The sequence below is a fragment of the Anas acuta genome, chromosome 5 (assembly GCF_963932015.1).
Source record: "Anas acuta chromosome 5, bAnaAcu1.1, whole genome shotgun sequence".
Lineage (NCBI taxonomy): Eukaryota > Metazoa > Chordata > Aves > Anseriformes > Anatidae > Anas > Anas acuta.
The window spans coordinates 44,264,674-44,289,672 of record NC_088983.1 but is presented as its reverse complement, the minus strand read 5'-3'; the positions used below and the strand labels follow the sequence as shown (position 1 = coordinate 44,289,672).

Here is a 24,999-nt window from a genome sequence, read left to right as displayed (position 1 = left end):
CTCTGAGACCTGCAGCACAAGAAGGACATGGATATATTAGAATGAATCCAGAGGAGGGCGTTGAAGATGATCAAAAGGCTGAGGCACCCCTCCTACGAAGATAGGCTGAGGGAGCTGGGGTTGTTCAGCCTGGAGAAAAGAAGGCTCTGGGGAGACCTTACAGGCAACAGAAGGCTGCTACAGGGGGCCTACAGGAACTCTGTCAGAGGGTGTAGGGATAGGAAAAAGGGGATTAGCTTTAAACTAAAAGTGGGTAGATTTAGATCAAATGCAAGAAAGAAATTCTTTACTCAAAGAGTGATGAGGCGCTGGTGAACAGGCTGCCCAGAAAAGCTGTGGATGCCCCATCCCCAAAGGTGTTCAAGGCCAGGCTGGATGGGGCCTCTGGCAACCTGATCTGGTGGGAGGTGTCCTGCCCATGGCAGGGGGGTTCGAACTGGATGGTCTTTAAGGTCCCTTCTAACCTAAACCATTCTGTGATTCTACGGTGTGTATACTACTCGGTATCTTAGCAGTATGTAAATTTGCTTAACTTTCTGGTCATAGTTCAGGTAAATCAAATAAAAAAAAAAAAGAAAATGGGAGTTTCTGAGACAGAGAGAGAAATTAGCAATGCAAAGTCTTTCTCAAAGACTCACTCTTTCCTATAGGGAAGAATAAAAAAGAAAAGGCAATTAAAAATACTTGAAATATTGAACTACACTCAGAAGGTGACTGGTGACTCCCAATTGTCTTCTGTCAAACAAAAATAAAAGAAGTTTTCAATCAAAGGCAGCAGAGCGTGAGCAAATAGGAAAATACTTTTCTATCCTGCACACTGTTGGCTTGCAGACTTTGTTGGGTATTAATGAAACTAAGAACTTAGATCTTCTCAGATGACTAGGTCCTGAACTGAACAAAGAGAACAGCAAAACATAAGCCAAATAAATTTATAGATGGATAGATAAAATCTCTCAAAGCTTTTGGTGCAATTCAATAGCAGTAGGATAAAATTACCATTTGGGATAGATTAACATATAATCTGTAAACAGAAATTTTTATAATACCATATGGTATTGCTGTGCAATGGTCACCCTTGGAAGTATGAGCATACTAATCAGATCAAGTATTGTGATTCTAAATTTAACCCGTGGGGCATTTTTCTTAATCTTCAAACTGTCATTGAAAGGCTAGACTAAGGCAAATTTCACTATTTTTTTTTCATATGTTTTGTCCGTCCCCTGCTAAACCTGCAAATCTCTCACACGTCTCCTTATTAAACACTATTACAATAGGTTCTGCCTTGTTAGGGAATAAAAGAAAAACATTTACGAGACCAACAACACAGCACATCATCTGTGCCTGTGTATCTAAATGCATGTTTGACTCAACTTCTTGCAGAACATTTGCATCCATCCACATAACCCAAGGCTGTAGAAGTCCCCTTGGGCTCTGATCGCAGCTCATTATATATTCATAAGACTAAAAGATAGCCCAAATGCACGTCTTTTAATTATACGTTGCTGTGTTATCTTAAGTTTGTGTCACACCTTGATGTTTTTGTGTTGATCTAAGTGAGCTTCCTGGTTCTTTTAATGAATTAGCTATGGAAAATCATTGAGATAATTATAGTAATACATGGAAACACATCATTAACACATGCAATTATCCCATTTACCAACTTAATTACGCTGTGTGTTTTTTTTTTTTTTATACTGAAAGCACAGGTTGAAATATGCCTTTTTAAAGCAGCAACATACATTTTGATCGATGTATATTTTAGCTTATATGCATGCCAGATGATTTAATCATGGACAATTTCTGTTTTAAAGATAAATTTTCTTTTGAAACAACATTTTGCAATTCAGCACATTCTTTTCATCTCAACACTTAAATATAATCATTAGTGTGTTTGCTTCCATGCTAGAGTAAAGGTATCTTCATATCAGCTATAGAAACTATTATAGAAACTATAGAAACTATTCCAATGAACTGAATTTCAATTAACATATTTATTTCACATACACAATTCATTTAAATTAAATAAATAAGGAAACTTCTACTGGCATTATCAGTCAGAGTTCTAAGGTCTAAATTTTACAGGATGGCACAGCATATTATAACAATGAATTTCAAGTAATATAGACATCATTACCAAAATAATCCATGTTCTGTATTGTTTGTAATTCAAATGAGATTTAAGATGCAATTCAAGAATTTGCATATCCAGTCCATATCCCATTAACAAGAATGATCCTGATAAGAATCAGAGCATGAAACAACAGGGACATTCATGTACTTAAACTTTTAATTCTATTCCATTTGAACATGTAAATATGCAGTAATTTAGAATTGTGCAGTTCTGTACTTCAGTTCACGCCATTAAAAAGCTTTTTCTACATCCTTACCTAGAACATCCAATCCAAGGGTTTTTGCTAGATCTCTTACACCATCAGCTCCAAAAATATGTGTCTCATGTTTACATTTGGGACACTGGAAAACACTCATATTTTGTACTAGTCCTAAAACCTGTTGAATTAAAAAGAAGTAATGTTGAAACCTGGGATTCAAGCATCAGTTGTTACTCATCCCTGACAACAAAGAAGAGATGATCAACACAGAATCCACAAATCATTATCAGCTTTTACTGTCTCAGTTTTGCTATCATTTGTACATAATTTAAAATTTTCTGTAATTATACCTCTCAAATATTATGGCTTCTTTGTCAGGAGTAGTACCTCTTGAACAGATCTAAGAGGTCCTCCTCCCAGACGAGGAGATGTATATTATATTTCCTGAACTCTGAATACTGGAAGAGTTTTCAGGTACTGTTTTATAGCTTTGTAATTTTCAATTTCAAGGAGCAAAATAAAAACATACCATTACAAGAAATGACAATCAGACATGCTTTCAAGATTTTTTCGTAAATTATCCTTTAGGGAAATATTTACAAAAAGAACCAGATTTGCTATTCTTCTGTAGAGAAGGAAACATTTTAAAGGTCAAACAACAGAAATAATTATGTGAAAGAAAGTTGCAAAACTACAGCATAAAAATCTAATACACATGTATTAGGTACCTTTCTGCTGGTGACAGGTGTTCAACAGTATACATGCAAAATATGTCCTGAAAATTGGCCAGATCAGGCACAAAAGTGTCTTCTTTCACAATGTACAATAATGCTAATGATAAAATTGATCGTAGTTTATTCACCTACTAAACAAGACTGTTCACTGAAGTAGAACAGAATTTCTCAAAAGTGATGACAACAGCACAAAAACACTTGAAAATTTCTACCTCTTTGCTAATCAACAAAAGATTTGCTTTAAGAGGTTCCATGCTACTCAATTTCATCTCACAATCTTTATGCCACTTAAGTATGTCACATACATTATAGCTGAGTTGTAAAAATATGATTATATTTTAAAGTACAGAAAAGCTGCTATATACCTTGTGGTATTCTGTGCTTTCTAAAATTTCCCAGAACATTCTAGTAATGTATCCTCTGTGGTAATGAAACATATCTAAAAGGATGTTGGTTCAATGTAAGCAACAAGTCTTAAGTTAATCAATTAACAGTGGCCATACAACTTTTGGCACCGGAAGTGAAAATAAAGACTTAACTAAAAGAATATGGAGGTAGCACTGCAAGTAAAGGCATGTTATTTACAATATCTTAAAAATTTCCATATATCAAAGTTAAAACTGATCAAAAGGCAATACCTTTTTTTTTTTTTTTAAGCTATACATACCACCGTTACGTGTTTCATACCAACTTCTATGTTTTCCTTTATTTATGTAAAGCTCTCAAAGGGTTTACAGCAAGGAACATTTTAAGGAACAGTAAAAAAAAAAAAATAAAATATATATATATATATATACACACTTAAAAAAAGAGAGATTACCTACTTTTAATTTAACAATACAGTTTCCTCATTTCCCACTGTCTCCCAGGGACTGCTAGAGAAGCAAGAGAAACAAATTTCTACTTGCTGGTACATCACCACAGATATTTTTTTTTCATCCAGTTCTTAAACTAATATGATTTATGGCATACTAAGTGTGAGTACATGGCACAGAGGTATAACAAGGGTGTACAGCCACAGTCTTCTTCCTGTTGACCTCTGAGGAGGCATTCATCCTGCTCTCCTTAAATTAAGGTCATGGAATTTTCACTGTGTTGACAAACTGGAGAACACTGGAGGGAACATTATTTGATGAAAGAGAAACAGTATTTTAACTATGATACAGGGAAGCCATTATCTGCAGAACAAAGGAAAAAAAGATCTTAATATTTATGCTCTAAATGAATTCATCCACATCCAGATGTCTTGGGTTTTGAACATTTTGTTCTCCTCAATGTAGTTGTACAACACTTATGATACAGTGAATTCATAATCAAAGTTATGTAGTCTACTATTGTTTTGCAAATAGCTTAGAAATATTTCAGCTCTTTTGTTAGTTCTTTGAGATAACCTAATAACTAAATAAGTCCTTCTGCCACAGTTACTGCAAATACTGAGATACAACTGTATCCCCAATGCTAAATCAGTTTTAGAGGTCTTATTCAATGTCCTTTTTTGTTTCCATTCCAACAAATCTCTCTAAAAGCAAATGACATTTCAGCATTACACAGTCACTTTTACTTTCTCAGCTTTATTCCTAGCTGTCATCCAACCAGTGAGCAGTGCATGTACAGTGATTACTGATGTATAAATTGTTCTTCTGGCATAGGAATAGATTTTTGGAATATTAGTTGCCAATTATGAATACCCAATTTGATACACAATCTGTCCAAACACACACACCTTTAGTGCTGAAGTCTATTTTTAACAAGCATATTTCTGTAGACATTTAGAGAAAGAAGAGATTTCACTATTGTTTTCAGAGCTTTTAAATCTACAGACAAAGTAATTGGTCTTGCTAATAAAGTGAATAATAACTCATTTCCCTGCTCAAATAATACATCTGGAAAAGCTTCAAAGCAGCTCTGACTGTTTGCACAAACTATCCCATAGGTACCTACGAGTCTGATTCTTATCCATAGAGAGTTCCTCTTCCTGAGCATTTCCCTGCAAATTTGCCTCAGTAACGACATGAAAACTATGACTAGATGCTCCACAGTACAGGAGCTAGCCTATGGTGCCAGAATACAAGACAGTCACAATACTGAACTTCATTTGGTCAAATTATTTTTTTGAATTGTGAAAAGACATCCATCAAGAAATAAGAGGCAACTTACTTTTCATTATCAATGACCTGTATATGCACTGTTTCTGAATGCTTACTTATTCCTTATGTTCAACTAACCTTTTGGTTAAACTACAAATCATGCCCAAATCTACATATACTGCTCTCTCTATACAAGGAAAGAATTCCTGAGAAACCCACCTAAGTCATTCCCTGTACTTTAAGAACAGCTGGCGATGAGGTCTGACTCCAGTCTGACTTGAACTGAAGTGGTGAGGGTTACAATTCCAGTTTGCCGTAGACTTCCTATGGAAGTATGTCACTTGATGTTTTAGTGCTTCAAGTAAACATGCACATTCATATTTCTGTCTTCCTAGTTTTTTTCTACTGACAAGCAATTTTTGGTTCTAACTGCAGCTCTCTATATGAAGCCATAATCTTGGCTAGGTACTGTAAACTACAAAAATACCAACAAGTATGTATCTGATTAAACAATTTTTTATACATCTTAGAAAGAAATACATAGCTGTATTTACACAGTTTCTTTGAAACCTGGGAAATCCACAATGAATCCTTCCAACTCAAGGAAGCTATGAGGAAAGTTGCAGATTTAATTAAAGCCTTCTCATTTGCTTTCAGGGATATGCTTTTATCATAAACCCTACCCAACTAACTCAATTTCAGAATATGAAAACAGGCAATTTTTTCCTAAATACTCCAAGTTACTAATGTGGGTTTTTTCATTTTTTCTGTCAACAGCCCAGAGAAAGCCTCCAGGATCTATTAAAATGACAGCTAAACTCACATAATGGGAGAAAGTCTTGAGAGTTCATGGTGACAGTAGCCAGTATCACTTTGCCACGTCCTGCCTTGCCTGGTACACTGCACTGTGCAAGAGATGGGACTCTTCTTCTAATGACGACATCCTAAGACTTAAAGTAAGACCTGCACTGTAATCCTGGCTCCCATGCTGACTCTCAATGACAGATTTCAATTAAATCCTTCTGTCATTTAATTTTAATTCAGTAAGGGACAAACAACGCTAACAACTGTGACTTTACTGTGGTAATACTATATGGATGTAATGTGAGGCTCTGGTAACTAATGACTGAAGCAGTGATGGGAATGTGGTGTATAGATGCCTATGTGCACAAGGGAGACTCCGGTTTATGGAATAGAAGCAAGCACACTCAATGACTCACAGCTTAGCAGACTCTCAACTTCTTTGGAAAGTAGACTCTCTGCAATTGTTTTTTTTTAAAAAAAAAAAATATTTTTTTTTAATTTTTTTAAAAATTTTTTAATTTTTTTAAATTTAAATTTTTAAATCTGATTTTAAAGATCAGATTTTTTTACTGAGTCAACTGCATGATTAGGACACACAATTTTAATATGGTCCCAAATATTTCACCTCTTTGATGAAAACCCCAGGTTTGAAATTATTATTTTAGACTTAAAACTAAATGTAATACATAAGCAGGATCTGCTTTAACACTGAAGTAAATGAGACATCTACGCTGATGCACATACAAGGTGAGAAAAAAAGTAAAGCACCACATAACAACAGACGACTGGCTTGAGAGCATTCAAACTCAGCATTTGGCACAACTGCTTTGCTGTGGCTTATCATTCGAGTAAGACAGATCTGAGGACTCCATCAAATCTAAACAGATACTTAAAATCCTATCTACCAGCAGTCAAATAAACAGCAGCCAAGTCGGTCATAGAACACACGTTTTGTGGAAGCCATTCTCTTCAAGGAGCACTGAAGAAAACTGACTTAGAAAGAAATCTGGATAATTTCTTACAGGAAGGAAATTTCAGTGAAGTACTAAATTGAATATGATTTTATATGAGGAAAATCATTTTGCATGATTTTAGCAAATCTGAACAAAATCAAAACAAAGCATTTCATATGCTTTCCTTCTGTCATATCTACATGTATATCTGTATCTATATATATGTATGTATGTATTTTTTTTAATAGCAAACAATAAATGCTGCTTTCATTTTGGTGCAAAGATACTTCATGAATAGTTAATTATAAGGAATTTATCTATTTATTTCTTTTGATAATCTATCCTGTAAATTAAAACAAAAAAGGCAAAGCAGTCTCCTCAGGATTTCTGTTGCCTTTTTAAAAACTTAAAGAATGCACTAGCCACTCAAGAAATTTCCCTTTCTTAATAGACAGTAGAAGTGACCTTCACACAGATAAGCCATAAAATATACATTTTTTTTTAATTAAGTACAGTAAATGGCTTTTTTTCTTTGCTATCTAAAATAGGGAAGCATTTCAGTTTGTATTTTCTCATCAAATGCACATTTCAAATGAAAAATGAGTCTCTTCGTGAACATACTCTGGAGTATAACATTCAGTTACTTAGCAACTTGTAACACTGTCAAGACCTTACAGCAATTTAATCAAATTTTTACCTAGAAAATCCGTTTAATTAGTATCTTATTTTTAAAAATTAATATAAGAATAATAAACAAAAATATATGCTTCTTACATTATTTCAAATAATTTTTTGTAGTTCTTCAATTTAGATCTAAAATATTAATTCAAACCAATTCAGTGAAAAAACACAATTATCAGTGAAAACTTCCAGAATATTAAAACAACAAGAAATCAATTCAAATTTGTTACCTTTCTAATATTTCCTCATTTTCCCTCCATTTCAATCCACATGAATATTGGGGATAGTTTTAAACATTTCATTTCCCAAACAAGCAAGCTACCACATTAACTCTAAGCCTAATGAGAAACAAAGCAACAAAGATGGACTTGCTGGTGTAACAGTCACAAAGCCTTTCAAAAGGCAAAGTGACAATTAGGTATGCACATATCTTCCCAAAATCTTAAACTTCCTTCTTAAAATGAAGGTGTTTTTTTCCGCATCTCAAGAAATTTCAAATTTGAACTCTAACACAGAGATGAAGAGAACATATATCGAGGATATAGTTAGACAATGTATTTGGAAAACACAGATGACTATATAAATCATCTCTATCTGGTTAGCTGTCTGACATATTCCAGGTGATTAAAAAACTGTTGTAAAAGAAATTAAATACTATTACCACCTCATTCTGACAAAATTCTTCCTTCCCTTCTGTTAAAGTAAACTTCTGATTCAGATATAAGGCAGATTCTAATTTATTTTTCCCCCAAACAAGAATTTATGAGATTAAAATGATTCGTGAATAGTTTGTTCACCTATTACAGCATATGGAAATTTCCCACGTTTTTAAAAAAATCTATAGGTATTTTTAATGTAGATGCTTACAGGTACGTGGACTTTTCTAAACATTTCAGCTCCCTTGCGTGCATCCAATAAAGCCACATCTTGTGGAGTGGAGATGATCACAGCTCCTGGGAAAAGAAAACATGAAACATCATTGAAGTTTATATTATGATTCATAACCGCTAAATATTTTGGCTGTTCGATACTTTTTAAGAAATAAAATTACAGTTTCTTTATTATGCAGTGATAAAAACAACTGAAATATAATGCAGAGTGATAAAAATAACTTAGAAAAATATAAGATGAAAATATCTACGTAGAACACATTTATATTTTCTAAATGAGAAAATGGCTCTAGTTGCCATATGACCACAAACAGACGATAACATGGTCCACATGCTCACAGTTTGCAATGGTGATATTCTGGAAATAAGTGCACAGTAACTGTTCCATACCATCTGAAAGCTTCTGATTTAACCTTAAGCCTTGCACTAAAAGCAAGAGGGAGCTATCTGCCATCAGCTTGTTTCTTTCTGAACCTGCTGGGCTTTTGGATACCACAACTGGCAGGCACAAACTTGAAACCAGTTACTCTAGGCACAGCACCAGTGAAGTCTAACATGATCGTGGCTGTATGAATGATTCTACAACAGACCGATGCATACACACTTGCATAATGTTTGGGGAAAAATAGCGCCCTATTGCTCACCAGTCAGGCATGACCTCAAGTTCCCTGATAATTAGGGCTCCTAAGAATTATTAACTACTCAGAACAGATATAGCTCTTCGTTAGAGGTAAGAACATAGGAAGTCTACACATTACTATGTTACACCATTTCATGACTAACACAGCCTGCAAAACCAATATTGCCATTAAAATATCCCCTATCACTTCACAAAGAGCTGTGTCTGCATCTTTTTGCATATGCTCAGGGGCTTCAAATATTGTTTGCTTAACACTTGCATCAATAATCTGCTCATACCCATCCCTATTTTTAAAAAATGGGTTATAAAGCATCACATTAGCGAGCAATTGATTAGTTCTGGTTTTACAGCAATCGGCCAGTCTCCTAAGTATGTTATAAAAATATCTCTGCTAAGTTGTATCACGCTAACCTCACAGGAGAAATTTGTGCCCACCTTCACGCTGAAAGCAATTATGATATATAATTTCAGACGCATGGGCCTGCAGTTGCCACCCTTTGGTGTACCTGTCAAAGGAAGACGATAGATTTCCCTGGTCATCACCTGGGACTGCATACTGGGAGCTTTGATGTCCCTAGGAGGCCTCCCAGTTCGGAGCAGTGGAACAGGCAGCCTTGCCCCTCACCACAGCCCTGTGCAAGCCATGTGCTGCATGGTGGCATCTCATCTGCGTGACAGTCAGCCGTTTCCAAACATTGCCTGACAGCACATGTGAATGTTTTCCACCAGTGTGCTTAACCTCTAATTTGCAAAAGAAAAATACAATCTGGCACCTCGCTCCTGAAAAGCTGCCAATCTCTGCCTTACATAATATTAGACACAAGTCCAAAAACTGAACAGCATATGTAATGTACTAAGCAAATGCAATTTCCCTATTGTTCTCTAAAACTCTGGCATCCAAATAATTTGCTGGTTTTCCCAAGTTGACCTGCTTTCAATGACACAGCAAAGAATAACACAGAACACTTTCAGTTACATCCACAACACCTTAGCCAGTCATTCCAATGAAGTGTGGGGTTACACTTGACAGACAATGCTGAAATACAGGGTTAATTTCACAAAATGCATGCACCCAACAAATTTAGGCTCAATAAAGATCTTCCAATACTTAGACAAAGTGCTTATTATAGCTCTCTCTTCAAACAAAACTAGAAAACTAGAATTTGTGTCTTATGTGTAGTTGTTTCACATGGCAGGTTTTGTTTCTGCTTTTTTAAAAAAAAAGATATTGGCTCAGTTAGCATTCTGTATATCTTCATGGAGAAGTTAACATGCAGTCAGCAGAACTTAACTGACCATTTTCTGGTCCAGCAAATGTTTTTAAACAAATCAAACTAGGCACAATGAAAACATCCAATATAACCATAAACAGCTTATTTGGGAAAGGTTTTGTTTTGTTTTGTTTTACGCTAATAACCTGTTGCTAGAGAACCTTACCCAAAGGGAAAATCTCAAAAGATGAAAAGATTCAATGGTATTTTGCAGAGTTTAGGCTGCCTTGAACACAAACTCCCTGTACAAAAATTCCAACTTCTGTCACATGTGAGTTAAAACTAAGCTTGTGGATAACTTCGATGTCTTTTTCCACAGAATGAAAGGCAACATAACCAAGAAGCCGGTGCTGAGGGTGTAATAGGTCTCTCTCTCCTATTTTAATTTTTGTTCTGAACTGGATTACGGAACAAAACCACTACATTATTTCCCTCTAGTAAATTTTTTAAAGTTACTTTTGTTGCTCCTGTTTGTGAGAATACTGAAATTTGGTATCACATCCTTCTACTGACACTGAGGACAGTGCTTCTTAGAAAAAGAAGCGAGCCCACAGGTGCTGCCTCTGATAACCACAGAGGTAACTGTAACAGCAGCAATAAAAAAACTTCAGTTAGACTGTATGCACAATGGCTTAAGAAAGCAGAGCACAGTATGCACTAATCAGACTAGTCATGTTAGTTAAGCATCTGACACTTTCATAAGCAGTTTAAAGAAGGCTATTTAAAATTACTGTAATTTCATTAGGATTTGTCTTCTGGTTCTAAAGCACTTCCCTGGGGCCCAAACTGCTTAACAGTATCTTCACTAAGTGATTTACTTCACATCAACATAGAAGATCCGGGACATCTCCTCATTTACATTTCTTGAAGTAAAATGTAAATTAAAGGTGGTCTCAAGGAAGTACTACCCACCAATTTTCATCAAAATGAAGCTAAGTTTCATATTCAATTATTGATTTAATTTACTTTTTAATTAGAAGTAAATCTGATTCAATTCTGAACATGCTAATTTGGAAAAGAAAAGCAGTACACTACAGTTCTTCAGGAGCTCCTACCTTAAATTCTATTCATACACAGTTCAGTGAAAAATAAATCCTTAAAATAACCTAGAAACACGAAAATAAGTTCAAAAAATATATTACAAACAGTTACCAGTGATTTACTGACTTGCAGAATCTGATGAGCCTTTTGACCTATTTATGAAATACCTGTTTGGTGAGTGATTATTTCCTTGCAAACAAACTGAAACTCAGGCACAAAACCACAGGACTGGAAGGGACTTCAAAGGTCATTGGCTCCAGTCCACTCCTAATGCTGGTATCTATAGGAAACCTGTCCAAAACTTATTAAAAGTAATTGCAGATTGTGAAGTTTATTATGGAGAAGATCCAGAACCTTTACGGTCAGAAACCCATTTTTGATTTCCAGACTAAATTTATTCATAGTGAGCTTGTACTGACTTATAACAACATTCTTTAAATTAAGTGCATTTTCTGTCTCTTTGGTACAACTGCTAGCCCAGCAAACCCAACCTGAAGTTCAAGAATTCAAATTATTAGCAGCATTATTTCCTTCACTAGCAACAGAATGTGGCAAATGAGACTTGCCTCAGTGTTCCCCTTTGCTGAATAAGTTTGCATACTTAATTCAGAAAGCGATTCAAATGACGGGCAAGAAAGAACACAGCACACACCTTCTTTGCTGTTTTGGCTCTACATGGTTAATAGGAATATCAAACAGTAAAGAGTTATTTTGATCAATAAAGTAATGAAATACGACTGAATTCATGCACGCAGCATGACTCTTGAAGCAATACATGCAATGTTTACACAAGCCTGTCTAAATAATGCAAACTAAAGCTGACAAATTGAACAGAGAAGTTCCAGAAACTATAATGTTATCACATCGCACATTAAAATATAGTGTAAATTCTATCTTCACAGTTGTGTGCAGAAGAATAATTTCTATGCCTTGAACATACACATCTAACAAGCACATTTAGGTTTAACTGGCACATCTTATTCATGCATTTCATTTCTTCTTGTAACTTCACTGTATTTCAGTCAAAGAGCTGAGGCACTTTGCATTAATAGAAACTATGCTAACTATATTTTTAATACTTCGCATGCAAAATAGAGAGACAGAACTAACAGCAGCCTGATGTTTGCCCTTCTTCTTAAAACCCCAGGTGCTTAATCCCCAGTAAAAGGTGTGCTTGCATGGTGCACTGTTACTCACCCTACTGGTGGACTGGTGCTTAGGAAATGAGAAATACTGAAAAAGCCTTTAATTTCTGCGTAGAGAAAACACCACCTGCATTCACCTGTATCACTAAGGTCTGCATTAGACATTTTGGGTTACAAGACACAAGATGCAATCTCCCCAAGCCTTAGATACAGTTAATTTGTACCTAAGCAAATCACTTAGGCTCTCTTTCAAGCCAGTGAAGAAAAACATGCAAGTCTAAAAAACAGCTGATAAACTAAGCTTACAAGATCAACCTTAGGATGAAAAGATTCGCTCTTTAACATAATCCTTTTTTTTTCCCGCTCTAATACCTACAAAGGCAGACTTCATAACTAAGCTACGTCCATCTCATCCAGACAGATGACTAAGAATGCAACCTCCCCTTGCCAATATTAGATTAATGACTGGATTATATCACCTCGATTCTTACTAACTTAGTAAATAATGCCACCCAAAAAACTGTGGAGTGAAAAGTAACAGACCAGAAAGACTGACAAATAGAGTTCAGGAGGAAAAAGACACAAAGACATATTGCATTTTTCTAGTAATTGCGCCTGCTGATAGGCAGGCATTGAACACTTGCAGGGAACCACATTCAGACCTCAACACAGCTGCCAATGGACTGATCTGACCACATTACCACGCTTTTTGTAGCTTTTGCTACCTCTTCCATTGCATCAATTTCAAACTTCCAGGCAAGACTTTCAAGTTATAAATAGCCTAATGAACCAGAATCATCTCCACTATGGATCTTCAGAGACCTGCTCAGGTTCTGTGCAATTTCTTGTTATTTCATAAAATATGCTTGCAATTACAGGATAGCTTGCACTTGAAGATGCAGAATGAGCTATTGCTCGTCTTTGCTAGAATTTCAGAATTTCAGTTGGTGATGCTTAAAGTTGCACTAACATTAAAAACTTGCCATCTCCTTGGATGAACCTCATAAAGAAGTTCCTTTAGGTTGTGTGTGACACGTCTCATTACAACTGGTAACCTGAAAGAATCCTTAGTCTGATTTGCCTTTAAGGGATCCTTAAGATTCATATCATAGAGCAGAATTGTCCTAAAGTCTGGATCCTGGCCGTGTCCCATCTCCAGCCTGCTTCTTACCTTCCTGGAGGAGTCTGAACAGCTGCTCAGATGGTGTATGTTCCCAACAGCCACACATCCTCTTCTGCCCACAAACTAGCCAGTAATCAGAGACTGAGGTGCTACCACCCTGCCCACGTGAAAAGAGGACATGAATTTTACAGCAAGCTCAGGGAGAATCCTATGCTGTTATTGACAGGAACTTCATCTGTGAAAACTGAGCAAAGGAGTATCAGTAGCTGGACAAAGCTGTCATCCTGCAGTTCAATTGCCCTCACCCAACTGGCCAGTAAGTATTGTAACATCCATTTTGCACTAGATCACATGGAGAAAGCCATAAAGAAGATGCTTCTCACTGTTAAAATGCCTGATTTTGGTACTGGTAAACAATACACGGGTCATTCAATACATAACATTTACTTGGTAAACTGTTAGAGCACTGAAAATATTTGTAGTAGCATCTGTGAAAAAGCATTAGTTACAAAATACATGCTTAAAATAAGAAGGTACTCCCTCACGGACACATTGCCACATTGCACTTTTCTTTGGCTGTCTGAATTAGTATTTTTCTGCTTTACTCCATTGCACCTCCTGCCTTCAAGGCCCTTTGCCAATTACATCCAAATTACAGTGTACATTATACTAGGCAAGAGCAATGTCCAAATATTCTCTTTTGACAATTAATATGATTTAAAAAAAAAACTCTCACAATTTCTGAGAGGTGCCAATCAAAAGAGAGCTAGGGAAAAGTGTGCTCCTATTCCAAAAACCAAAACCAACAACAAAACTACACAACACAAAATACTTCAATCATGTCCACAAACTTGTTTTTAACTTTTTTCCCCAGAGGTGAGGGTGAATGCAGTACCATTATTCACATGGATTTTTATTATCCTTTGTAATTGTCAGCTGAACTCTATGCTTATTTATTCTTCCTATTCAGAATGGTCTGGAAAAAAAAGAAGCAATTACAGCAAATGTGCTGCTTAACATACACTCAGCCACTATTGCCAGACCTCTGAGAACCTCAGTTTTCAAAGCCTGTGTACATTACAGCTTTTTGCCTCAATATGTAGAAACTATTTTTTAAAGAATTATAAAATTTAAAGAACTTGCACTGAGCATGCTCTCACTTCAGCTTGGACAGGAAATCCATTAAATATCCAGGAGCCAAGAGTTAAGTTTAAAGTAATACTGAAACAGTTTGAGCCATTAACATGTAACTCATATTGCATTTTGGTCTCTAAATTAAATGTACAGCCTACTGGGTTAGGCACTTCATAATTAACTGCTAAGACCATCCAAAGCTAAGATAACTTTGATGATGATTTGCATTTGTCAACTATAGCTTTTCTGGCAAAGGAAAAAATACTATTTAAACATACAAATTATAGCTGGACAAATGCAACTGACAATTAAAAAAATTCCTAATGTTATGACTAAGGGTTGGTTGTTGTTGTTAATCTGTCCTAAACCTATTTGCTTTTCCTTTCATGCAGTTATTTAAAATACCAGAATATAGCATGAAAGAAATAATAAATCTCCACAGCTATCTGAAAAAAGTATAGAAATCTGATGTTAAAAATATTTGCAATTCAAAAATAGATCAAGTAAAATTTACCTTAAAAAAAAAAACACTCAGATGGCTTCCATAAAATATCTTCAAAAATTTACTGTAGATAGTAACAATGCACAACCTCCATAAAAGAAAAAAGCTAGCTCAGAAACAGAGAAAAACATTGTAAATCATTGTTAAACTAAAAGGAAAGATCAGATGCCTTGCAACTGTGATTTGCATCAAAGTAAGAGATATTCAACCAGGGGCAAACAGGCACTTACACAAAGAGCACTGACAGAATACAGATATACCTACAATCAAAGCATATGCTACACGCAACTCGTATGGTTGCATTGGTTAGGGTTGGGTTTTTTTGATCATTTCTCTTCAGAAAAGACAAAAAAAGGCTGCCATACCTACCTACTTTGTGATTTCAGTTAATTTAAGAAGACACCTTTATCTCAGAAATCACAGTCCTTTTCCATACCAACACCGTGGAAATTAAAAAAGAAAACAAAAGTCATTTTCTTTTTTAAAATTATGTGGACTTCTTTTTTTTTTCCCTCTTCATTTTCAGTGCTTCTTAACTGGAACTTGCTGGTTTTGTACATTATTAGATGTTAAGCAGGATCCAGTTCAGCTAAGCAGCTCCACATGGGTCAGATCTCCACACTGCAGCCCGTGGAGGAGCCCCCGGTGGAGCAGGTGGATGTGGCCTGGAGGAGGCTGCGGCCCATGGAGAGCCCCCGCAGGAGCAGGCCCCGGGCCGGAGCTGCAGCCCATGGAGAGGAGCCCACGCAGGTGCAGGGAGTCTGGGGGGAGCTGCCGCCCAGCCGTGAGGGACCCGTGCTGGAGCAGTTTGCTCCTGGGGGATGGACCCCGTGGTACGGAGCCATGTGGGAGCAGTGCTTGAAGAGCTGCTTTCTGTGGGCAGCCCCCACAGGCTCAGTTTGAGAAGGATGGCATCCCGTGGGAGGGACCCCACGTGGAGCAAGGGCAGAGAGTGACCATGAAGGAGCAGCGGAGACGAAACATCACAGACTGACTGCAACCCCCATTCCCCAGCACCACTCAGGAAGAACACATACAAGAGGGTCGGTGGGGATGCTTTCCGTTTCCCTTTAGTTTCTCACTGCCCTAGCCTACTACTGTTAGGCAACAAATTTTATTTGTCTCCCTATGCTGAGCCTGTTTTGCCCATGATGACAATTGGTGAGTGATCTCCTTGTCCTTATCTCAACCCTTGAGCCCCTTTTCATCCTATTTTCTCCCCCTCTTCCTTTGAGGAGGGCGAGTAAGAGCGTGGTGTGATGGAGTTTACTTGGCCATCCGTGTTAAGCTACCACAGTGGCACACACACTGCTATCGTCTACAGTTGTCTACAACACGAGATGTGTGGCACTGACATATAATTGAATAAATAGCATTTGGCTTACTAGTTCAGTATGTAGCATGCAATCAAGTGTTTCAGAATTTAAAAATGCCAACTTTCTTCAAGTTGGTAGTACTCTTCTACTCTTTTCTCCTCAATTAACATATCTGAATAGAGAAAATACTGCTATGACTTTTAAAGCTTAATCAGTAAAGACAGAAATAAGCTTTTTGTTTTCATTTAAACCTATCTATCAAAACAATGTTGTCAAAAAAAATTATTAATTACAATTCTTTGAAAATATGTATTTGAAGTAACAGAAACTCCTTTGGTAAATATTTCAGTCGTTATCTGCAAAAGACATTCAGGAGATAATTAAGATCCACATATTGCTGAAAGTTATGGCCCTTAGGAAAAATTACTTTATTTGTGGAATAAGGCAACAAAAAGAAGGTAGGATCTGTGCACTGTGTTGGCTTTAAATCTAAAAGGTGATGAAAGTAATTCACTGTATGGCTAGCAATGACAACACTTCTGCTTTTATGGAACTTGACAAAACACATAAATAGCATATACATTGTTTTCACTTTGCTCATCTTGACTAATGGTCTTTCCTGATTTTCAGTAACAGCCTTTTTAAAGCTTATTATGATAAGCTTATTATAATAATATGCTTTGTGGGTAGGGGAAGGGGGAATAGAAGAGGAAAAAAAGGCAAAAAACTGTTACTTCCCAAAGATGGGAAATTTAAGTGCACTGAAATAAAACAAAACCTTTTACATTTACATCTATTTATGCAGTTCAGTCCAAATGTCATCATTGTAATTATTAAGAGACTGTTCAGTAAGATGTGTAATTATTTGTCTCAGTCCACTTCCCACTGGACAGGTGTGTACTTCTAACGGTTTTCACCATCATGGCATCTTGATGTCCAGAGAAGAGAGTGATATGACAAAGTTTAGAAAATGAAATGACAATTCCATTATTAACCTGGAGCCAGTTCTGTCAACTGGGACAGAGTGTCAGCCTATACAGCTGTCAAGCTGTCGCATTTTACTAATGCTAACTTCACTTTAATGTTAATAAAGAAAGGGTGACAGGCAGCCTAACATAGTTAACAGTCTCCACAATTTAGCTTCTCTAAGAAGTGCTTGTGCTAACAGGGTGCCAGAACACTCTCTCCAAGAGGCAGGCACTTTCTCCTACCCATGCAGTTTCTGCTATCAAGACAGCCTTCGGTCCTGTGGGTCAGAATCAACTTTCTAATGAGAGAGAATGAAGAGCTTCTCTCCTTATGTCTAGGAAAGCTCATTCTCCAGCTCCTATTCACTGGATTTATTATTTATTCACTGGATTTATGGCTCCTTTATCTGAACGAAAGAATGTACATGCTTAGATTTCTCAATTCAGCAAACAGGTAATGTAAAGGAATCACAGACCTTTTTCTTCATAATATCATTACTTCACACAAAATATAAGACATTTGATACTAAACATCACAATGTCATCTGAACACTCCTACATTTTAAATGCTGAAAAATGAGTAAGGAAGTTTCAAATTTTCCCATGTATGCTGAAGACATGATAAAGCCTGCTTCTGGGTATCTTGGACACAAAAGTTGAAAAAATAGAAATAAAAAAAGTAGAACTAAAGAAAAAGTAAGTAGCAACAGACCATAAACAAAGCCTTTTTCTCTTGACTGACCCAGAGTTTTTATTTGGAAAGTATCTAAAGAAAGGAGTAGTGGTGGAAGAAAAATATATATCCCATTTTCAAGCTGTCATATAATTTCTCATCTGCTAGTTAGTTGAAGAATGACTGCAAACATGTAAAAGTTACAGGTGATTAATGAATAATATGTTAAATAAGACTTCTCCTAGGAAGGGTAGCTATGAATAATAAAAATAACAGTCACTGTAGTAACCTTGGTCATCACCTTTTACAGAACGAAAATACATACACAAAACTGCCACTTCAAATCAAGTTATGTGAGGCTGATGTTCTGTTTAATGATCAGAATTAAGTGACAGATTTTGTTGTGTTGCTTTTACCCATTGCATATTGCTCTAATCTTTTCATGACTCAAGGAAATTATGGTAGCTGTGATGCAGGCAAAAAAATTACTCTAAAAACCAATACCCTTTCACACATCCTAACAGTCCCTCTCATTGTCAAATGTTGCAGTTAATCAAAATCAAATCAAAATCAAAAGTTACAGTTTTTCATGTCACATTTGAGCAACCCTCCCCAAACAAAATATATTTGCCAGTGCTCTTTCTCAGACTCACAGAAAAATTTGTAGGGCGATTGGCAAAAATATTAATGCAGGTTCTGTACATTTATTTAGAGACAAAATAAAACTTTTCTACACTGTCTATCCCTGGGAAGCCACAGATAAATAATGAAAACGTAATGTAAATACTATATCTCACATACACATGCATGCAAATCAAAGGACAACTTCATGCAAACTAGATAATGCACTTCCAAATGTACTTAACTGGGATATATACATGCTGTTTCTGAGGAAAGAAATTATGCTACTAATACCATGACCGTCCAAGGCATCCTCAAAGGAAAAATTAAAGAACAAGAAAAACGGAGAAGCAGCAGAATGGCAGAAGACCAAATACATTCTGTAATAAATAAATAAATAAAGACACCACACAGCTTAGAAACGTGAATTGCAAACAACAATGGAGCCCATTGAAAAAAAAAAAAAAAAAAAAAAACACAGCAGAATTCTATAGGTTGTTCCAAGGACACCATCATTGATATTTGTGACACTGTATCCTTGAAAGCAACAAGGCTGAAGAAAATAAAGGTATGCTAAACAAGGCTAAGGACGGTTGAATAGACGGCAACCAATTAACAAGAGTGAAAGAATAAAGCACAGTTAAAGTTGTAATACACAAAAACAAGCTCTTCCAATGAGAATGAAAAATAAAACAGACAGCAGAGAAAACTCTCTATAAATAGCTGAAATTTGTTGAGTCAGAAAGAACACAGGGAATTATAAATCTTAATCACTCCTTGTCTGTTACATTCGTCTTCTTCAAAAGCACAAAACACTTGTTTTTACAATGAGTTTTGACTTTAGCTAACGTGCTCTACTACACCAACTCATGTGGAAGGCAAATGTAAAGTGATGGTATCATTCTAATTTTATGAAGTTAGGATTGGTGAAGTAATAAATGGAACTGAGCAACTGTAGTACTGATGAAGTGATTTCAGAATTCAATTCAAAACGCTGTCTTCAGCTAGGAAGTTGTAGAAGCCCACACTTATACAAAAAATGCCATAGTCAAGTCTAAAAAGAGACATAGGAAAGGAATTTATCCCATTAGGGCATATGAAGAGAATCTGTATCTGTATTGTTGGTGGTTTTCTTTCCTTTAAATCAATGTCTTGTCTCAAAAATATGATTCAGCAAATGTGAAAGCCACGTGCTTCTGACAATCATATATAACAGAAATTTAGGTGTACTGTAGTGAACAGCAATTATCAACACCCATCATACTTTAAAGGAACCCATAATACGTACCTCTTGAATTTCATATTTTTTCTACCTTTATGTCTAAGATTTAACGTGAAATTCTACCATACCAAAAACTTCCACACCACTGTCATGCTATACCTCATTGCTTCAAAACCTGGTAACAAATGACCTGCTCTGCTACTCACATATGCTTTCAACACTTAATACCAGTGCCAAGAGTAGGACTCGATGATCCTTGTAGGTCCCTTACAATTTGGGATATTCTATGATTATTTAAGAAAATAAGTATGAATTATGGTTTTCTTTTTACTGTATGTTTGAGGTCACATATAAGCAAAGGCAGTAAAAGACTCGTACTTCTTACGGGAAAAAAAATCATTAAATCTGACTTTTTTTTTTTTAAACCTTCCACCACTCACCACAATCACAGACAGCAGAATGAACCCTCTGTGGTTATTAGCAATTCTGAGTCAAAAGCATTGCCAATGAATTAGCATGTATCCTAATATTTGGGCTTCATAAAAATGTCAGAAGATTTATGTTTTTCTAAACTTGACATCATGGAAGTTTATGAGATGCCACTGCACAGCTTTAACCCTAAATTTAACTTTCTCAGACATTTTGTCTTGTAGATATATGGATAACTGTCTTTATCATGTAAGATAGCCCCTTACAAGGTAAAGATACTAGGTGCCGCCTGATTTTAAAATGACTCACTTCACTCCTGTAGCGTTCACTATGCCGTAACAGCAGTGATGATTTGCTGTGAAACCAGGGTCTGTGTCTCAAAATCTGTTAGCTCTAGTGCATTTACTCATGGGCACACCTGCAACGCCCACCAATCTTTTTACCTATGTGTGTAACTAACCCTTTTTTTTTTTTTTTATCATACTCTGTGAACTTGTAGAGATACACAGTCTTTTATTTGTTACTTGGCAGCCTGTTAAAAGCTTTACATTCAAGTGAAATAGTTCTACAAATTTAAGGTTTGGTGCCTCAACTTCAGTGCATTACAATCACCAAAGCACAGACAACGGAGTACCAGAGAGAGCCAGCAGCTGCCTGCACATGTGAGCCAGTCTGCACTCCGGAAAAAAAAATGAGAGCAGTGAACGTTGCTCAAAAGGTGTTCTTTTTGTATCAACACATTTATCTCTTATCACGAAGCAGTGGAGCAAACAGTTCAACTGATTATTTAATAAATCTGTTCAGAAAAGGTCTCTGGAGGTCATCTACTGGCAGCACTAGAGAGGGCTAGACATGGCTTCCTCTAGTGGAATCTGGGGACTTTCCAAGGATGGAGATCCCACAAACTCTTTGGATAAGAAGTTCCAGCACTGCACTACCCTCCTGGTAAAGATCTGCAGCAACTCTTGAGTTAGTCCTGGAACCATAAGGATTGCTTTGTCTCTTTGCAGACATAATTCCATAAGGATTGCTTTGTCAGCTAAATAAAAACATCATACGATGGGTGAGCAACTGGCTAACGGGCAGGGCCCAAAGGGTTATGGTGAATGGGGCTGCGTCAGGCTGGCGGGCGGTCACCAGTGGGGTCCCTCAAGGCTCCATTTTAGGGCCGGTACTTTTCAATATTTTTATAAACGATCTGGATGTAGGAATAGAAGGCATTTTGAGCAAGTTTGCTGATGACACCAAACTTGGAGGAGTTGTGGACTCGAATGAGGGTGGAAAGGCCTTGCAGAGGGATCTGGATAGGTTGGAGAGCTGGGCGATCGCCAACCGCATGAAGTTCAATAAGAGCAAGTGCCGGGTCCTGCACCTGGGACGGGGAAACCCTGGCTGCACGTACAGACTGGGCGACGAGACGCTGGAGAGCAGCCTAGAAGAGAGGGATCTGGGGGTCATGGTAGACAACAAGTTGAATATGAGCCGGCAGTGTGCCCTGGCAGCCAGGAGGGCCAACCGTGTCCTGGGGTGCATCAAGCACGGCATTGCTAGTAGGTCAAGGGAGGTGATTGTCCCGCTCTACTCTGCGCTGGTGCGGCCTCACCTCGAGTACTGTGTGCAGTTCTGGGCACCACAGTATAAAAAGGACATGAAACTGTTGGAGAGTGTCCAGAGGAGGGCTACGAAGATGGTGAAAGGCCTGGAGGGGAAGACGTACGAGGAACGGCTGAGGGCACTGGGCCTGTTCAGCCTGGAGAAGAGGAGGCTGAGGGGAGACCTCATCGCAGTCTACAACTTCCTCGTAAGGGGGTGTCGAGAGGCAGGAGACCTTTTCTCCATTAACACCAGCGACAGGACCCGCGGGAATGGAGTTAAGCTGAGGCAGGGGAAGTTTAGGCTGGACATCAGGAAGGGGTTCTTCACAGAGAGAGTGGTTGCACACTGGAACAGGCTCCCCAGGGAAGTGGTCACTGCACCGAGCCTGACTGAATTTAAGAAGAGATTGGACTGTGCACTTAGTCACATGGTCTGAACTTGGGTAGACCTGTGCGGTGTCAAGAGTTGGACTTGATGATCCTTAAGGGTCCCTTCCAACTCAGGATATTCTATGATTCTATGATTCTATGATTCTTTATCACTCAGTTCCTAATATTCATTACACTGCCTGTTGACAATTGATTCTGTTGGAAGTGTGTCAGACAGGTCAAACCATTACAATCTATTAGATCTCACGAGATCCTAAGTATCCTTTCAGAAGCAGTATTTCTAACTCCTGCTTAAGCCAATGGGATTAGAGGGCAACCTACATACCTCAAGACTGATTTGTCAATGTTTAAATCCCCTATAAAAAAGTCAAATTCACAACATGAGAAAAAAAGAATGCATTAGTGCAGTAAAGCGCTGCATGGTTTAACCGAATAAATGCTGTGCATTAACAGCATTGTCAGCTTCTTATTAGAAAGCAACCATGAAGACCAACTATTTTATTGTATGAGCATTAATATGTAGTAGGTAGAGACAAAGAAAGTACTTTCTACTATTAGCCTTAACAGTTTTTGGCATAGCTGCCTTTCTTTCCAGAACACTGATATACTTGACTTCTGGGTATTTTTGAAACTTCCCTTAAAAGAAAGCAACACAATCTTAATGCAGACAAGTAGAAAACTTGCTGATAGCATTTTTCACCACTACACTACTGACAGAGTAGTTACTCAGTGTGTAGACAAAAGAATTGTCTTGAAAGGCAATTAAAAAGATTTTTGACTGGCATTCTTAAAAAAAAGACTTACCTAATGCCACCAAACTAACTTCAAATCTCATAAACACTCAAAGAATACACATACCTGCAACTGGAATATTCTGTGAGATTGAGAGCTGTACATCTCCAGTCCCAGGTGGCATATCTATTACTAAATAGTCCAGCTGACCCCAGTCAACCTAGAAGAAAAGAATAAAAACATATTTTGGACATTTGAAGTGTTTTTACTTAAAGCACTTCACAGGAAACAAGGATTGAAATAACAACACATTACGTAGAACATGTAAACCAAGGACATCTTGGAAGAATGATACTCAGAGACCCTTTTAGCCAGACTACCAGTAGAAGATCAAAACATTTCTTAGAAAACATTCAGTCTTTCCTGATCACTCAAAACTATGCACATACCTTTCTGAATATAATCCTTACAGAACTCTTCACCTCCCTCCCCATTCCCCCCAAAAAGGAAATTAACAACTTGAGCCTTTTACTTCACAGTTGCTTAATCACAGTTTAGAAGCAGGTGTTACATAAAACTCGAGTAAAATGCTGCTTGTTGTGTAACAAATACTGCTTTGGAACTGTTTCCATCAATTTTAGACCAATTTTGCTTGCTACTTATCAATTCTTTGAAACCTATATACAATCTCTTTAGTAATCCTTTTCTGGTTTGTTGTTGTCAAGTTATTAATGCATGGAGAACTACTGGTACTGACTTTTTATCAAGAAAAATGGCTGCTGGAAAAAACAAATTTGTTAAATGAAAATCACTGGGCATAATTATGCAGACCTACGGTGTATATAAAACATCATGGAATAAAACAAGTTTACCAGTTGCTAGGCATCCAATGAGAGTGACAACAGAAGATACTAGGCTCAAATCTGGACATTCTGTAATTATTTGTTCTTGGCCAGGCACAGACTTCCAGGTGAGCTAAATTACTCTTCCTGGAGCACCACATACTGCAACGCAGGCTCTCCACGAGCTGGAGGCTGTCGAGTGGTGCAGCTTCCCTATCACAGGGAAAGGAAATAGTACTACTCCACATAACGTACAGTCAAGCCATGATTTGCCTAAACATTTCCCAGTGGTTTAACTAAGCTTTGGGAGACCCTTAATTCGACTCTGACATGGTGCAGGCGTATACCAGTGTACTTTTTCTAGGCAGCGATAATGATATGAGGTCTTCTGCCTCTGCAGTACATGAGCTTTAGAAATCAAAACCATTAAAAATAGTGACAATGCAAAAATATCTCCCCACACGTTTCTCTCCACACAGACAATGTGATTCTATGTTTCTGATTCAGACTACAGATGTAGTCTCTGAGCTGCTCTCAAAAGGAAAATGCCAAGCAAGAATGAGATTTCACCTTCTCTTTTATCTTACTCCTTCCCTCAGTGTTACTGGAACAGCAAAAACAACCAACTTCTTTTTGCTTGTCCACAGTTACTGTTCTGGAGTGTCAGACTTTGTCAAGGGAACATTCATTCATTTTCATTCAGTCCTTGTACAGATGACGATGTGCTGGGGAAGCACGAGTGATGTTAAATCCAGACCACTAATCAATGTAATACTCCAGGGAGAAAAGCAGGGCAGACTGATGAAGATGCAAGATTTCAGAGCAGTTACAGGAAAAAGAGGATGGGGAAGGTTATTTACAAATTCTGACTTAAGA

At 37.2% G+C, this 24,999-nt stretch overlaps 1 protein-coding gene across 4 annotated transcripts in view; it reads right to left on the bottom strand.

The window, feature by feature from the left end:
* Positions 1–24,999, bottom strand: part of NUBPL (NUBP iron-sulfur cluster assembly factor, mitochondrial) — a 93,413-nt gene that overhangs the window by 17,664 nt on the left and 50,750 nt on the right. For all 4 annotated transcript variants that reach the window (XM_068684433.1, XM_068684434.1, XM_068684435.1 and 1 more), the window contains 3 exons: positions 23,408–23,501; positions 8,457–8,542; positions 2,388–2,508 (listed from right to left, as the gene is read on the bottom strand). In XM_068684433.1, the coding sequence (XP_068540534.1) occupies positions 2,388–2,508; positions 8,457–8,542; positions 23,408–23,501 (301 nt within the window). The remainder of the gene's footprint in view (positions 1–2,387; positions 2,509–8,456; positions 8,543–23,407; positions 23,502–24,999) is intronic.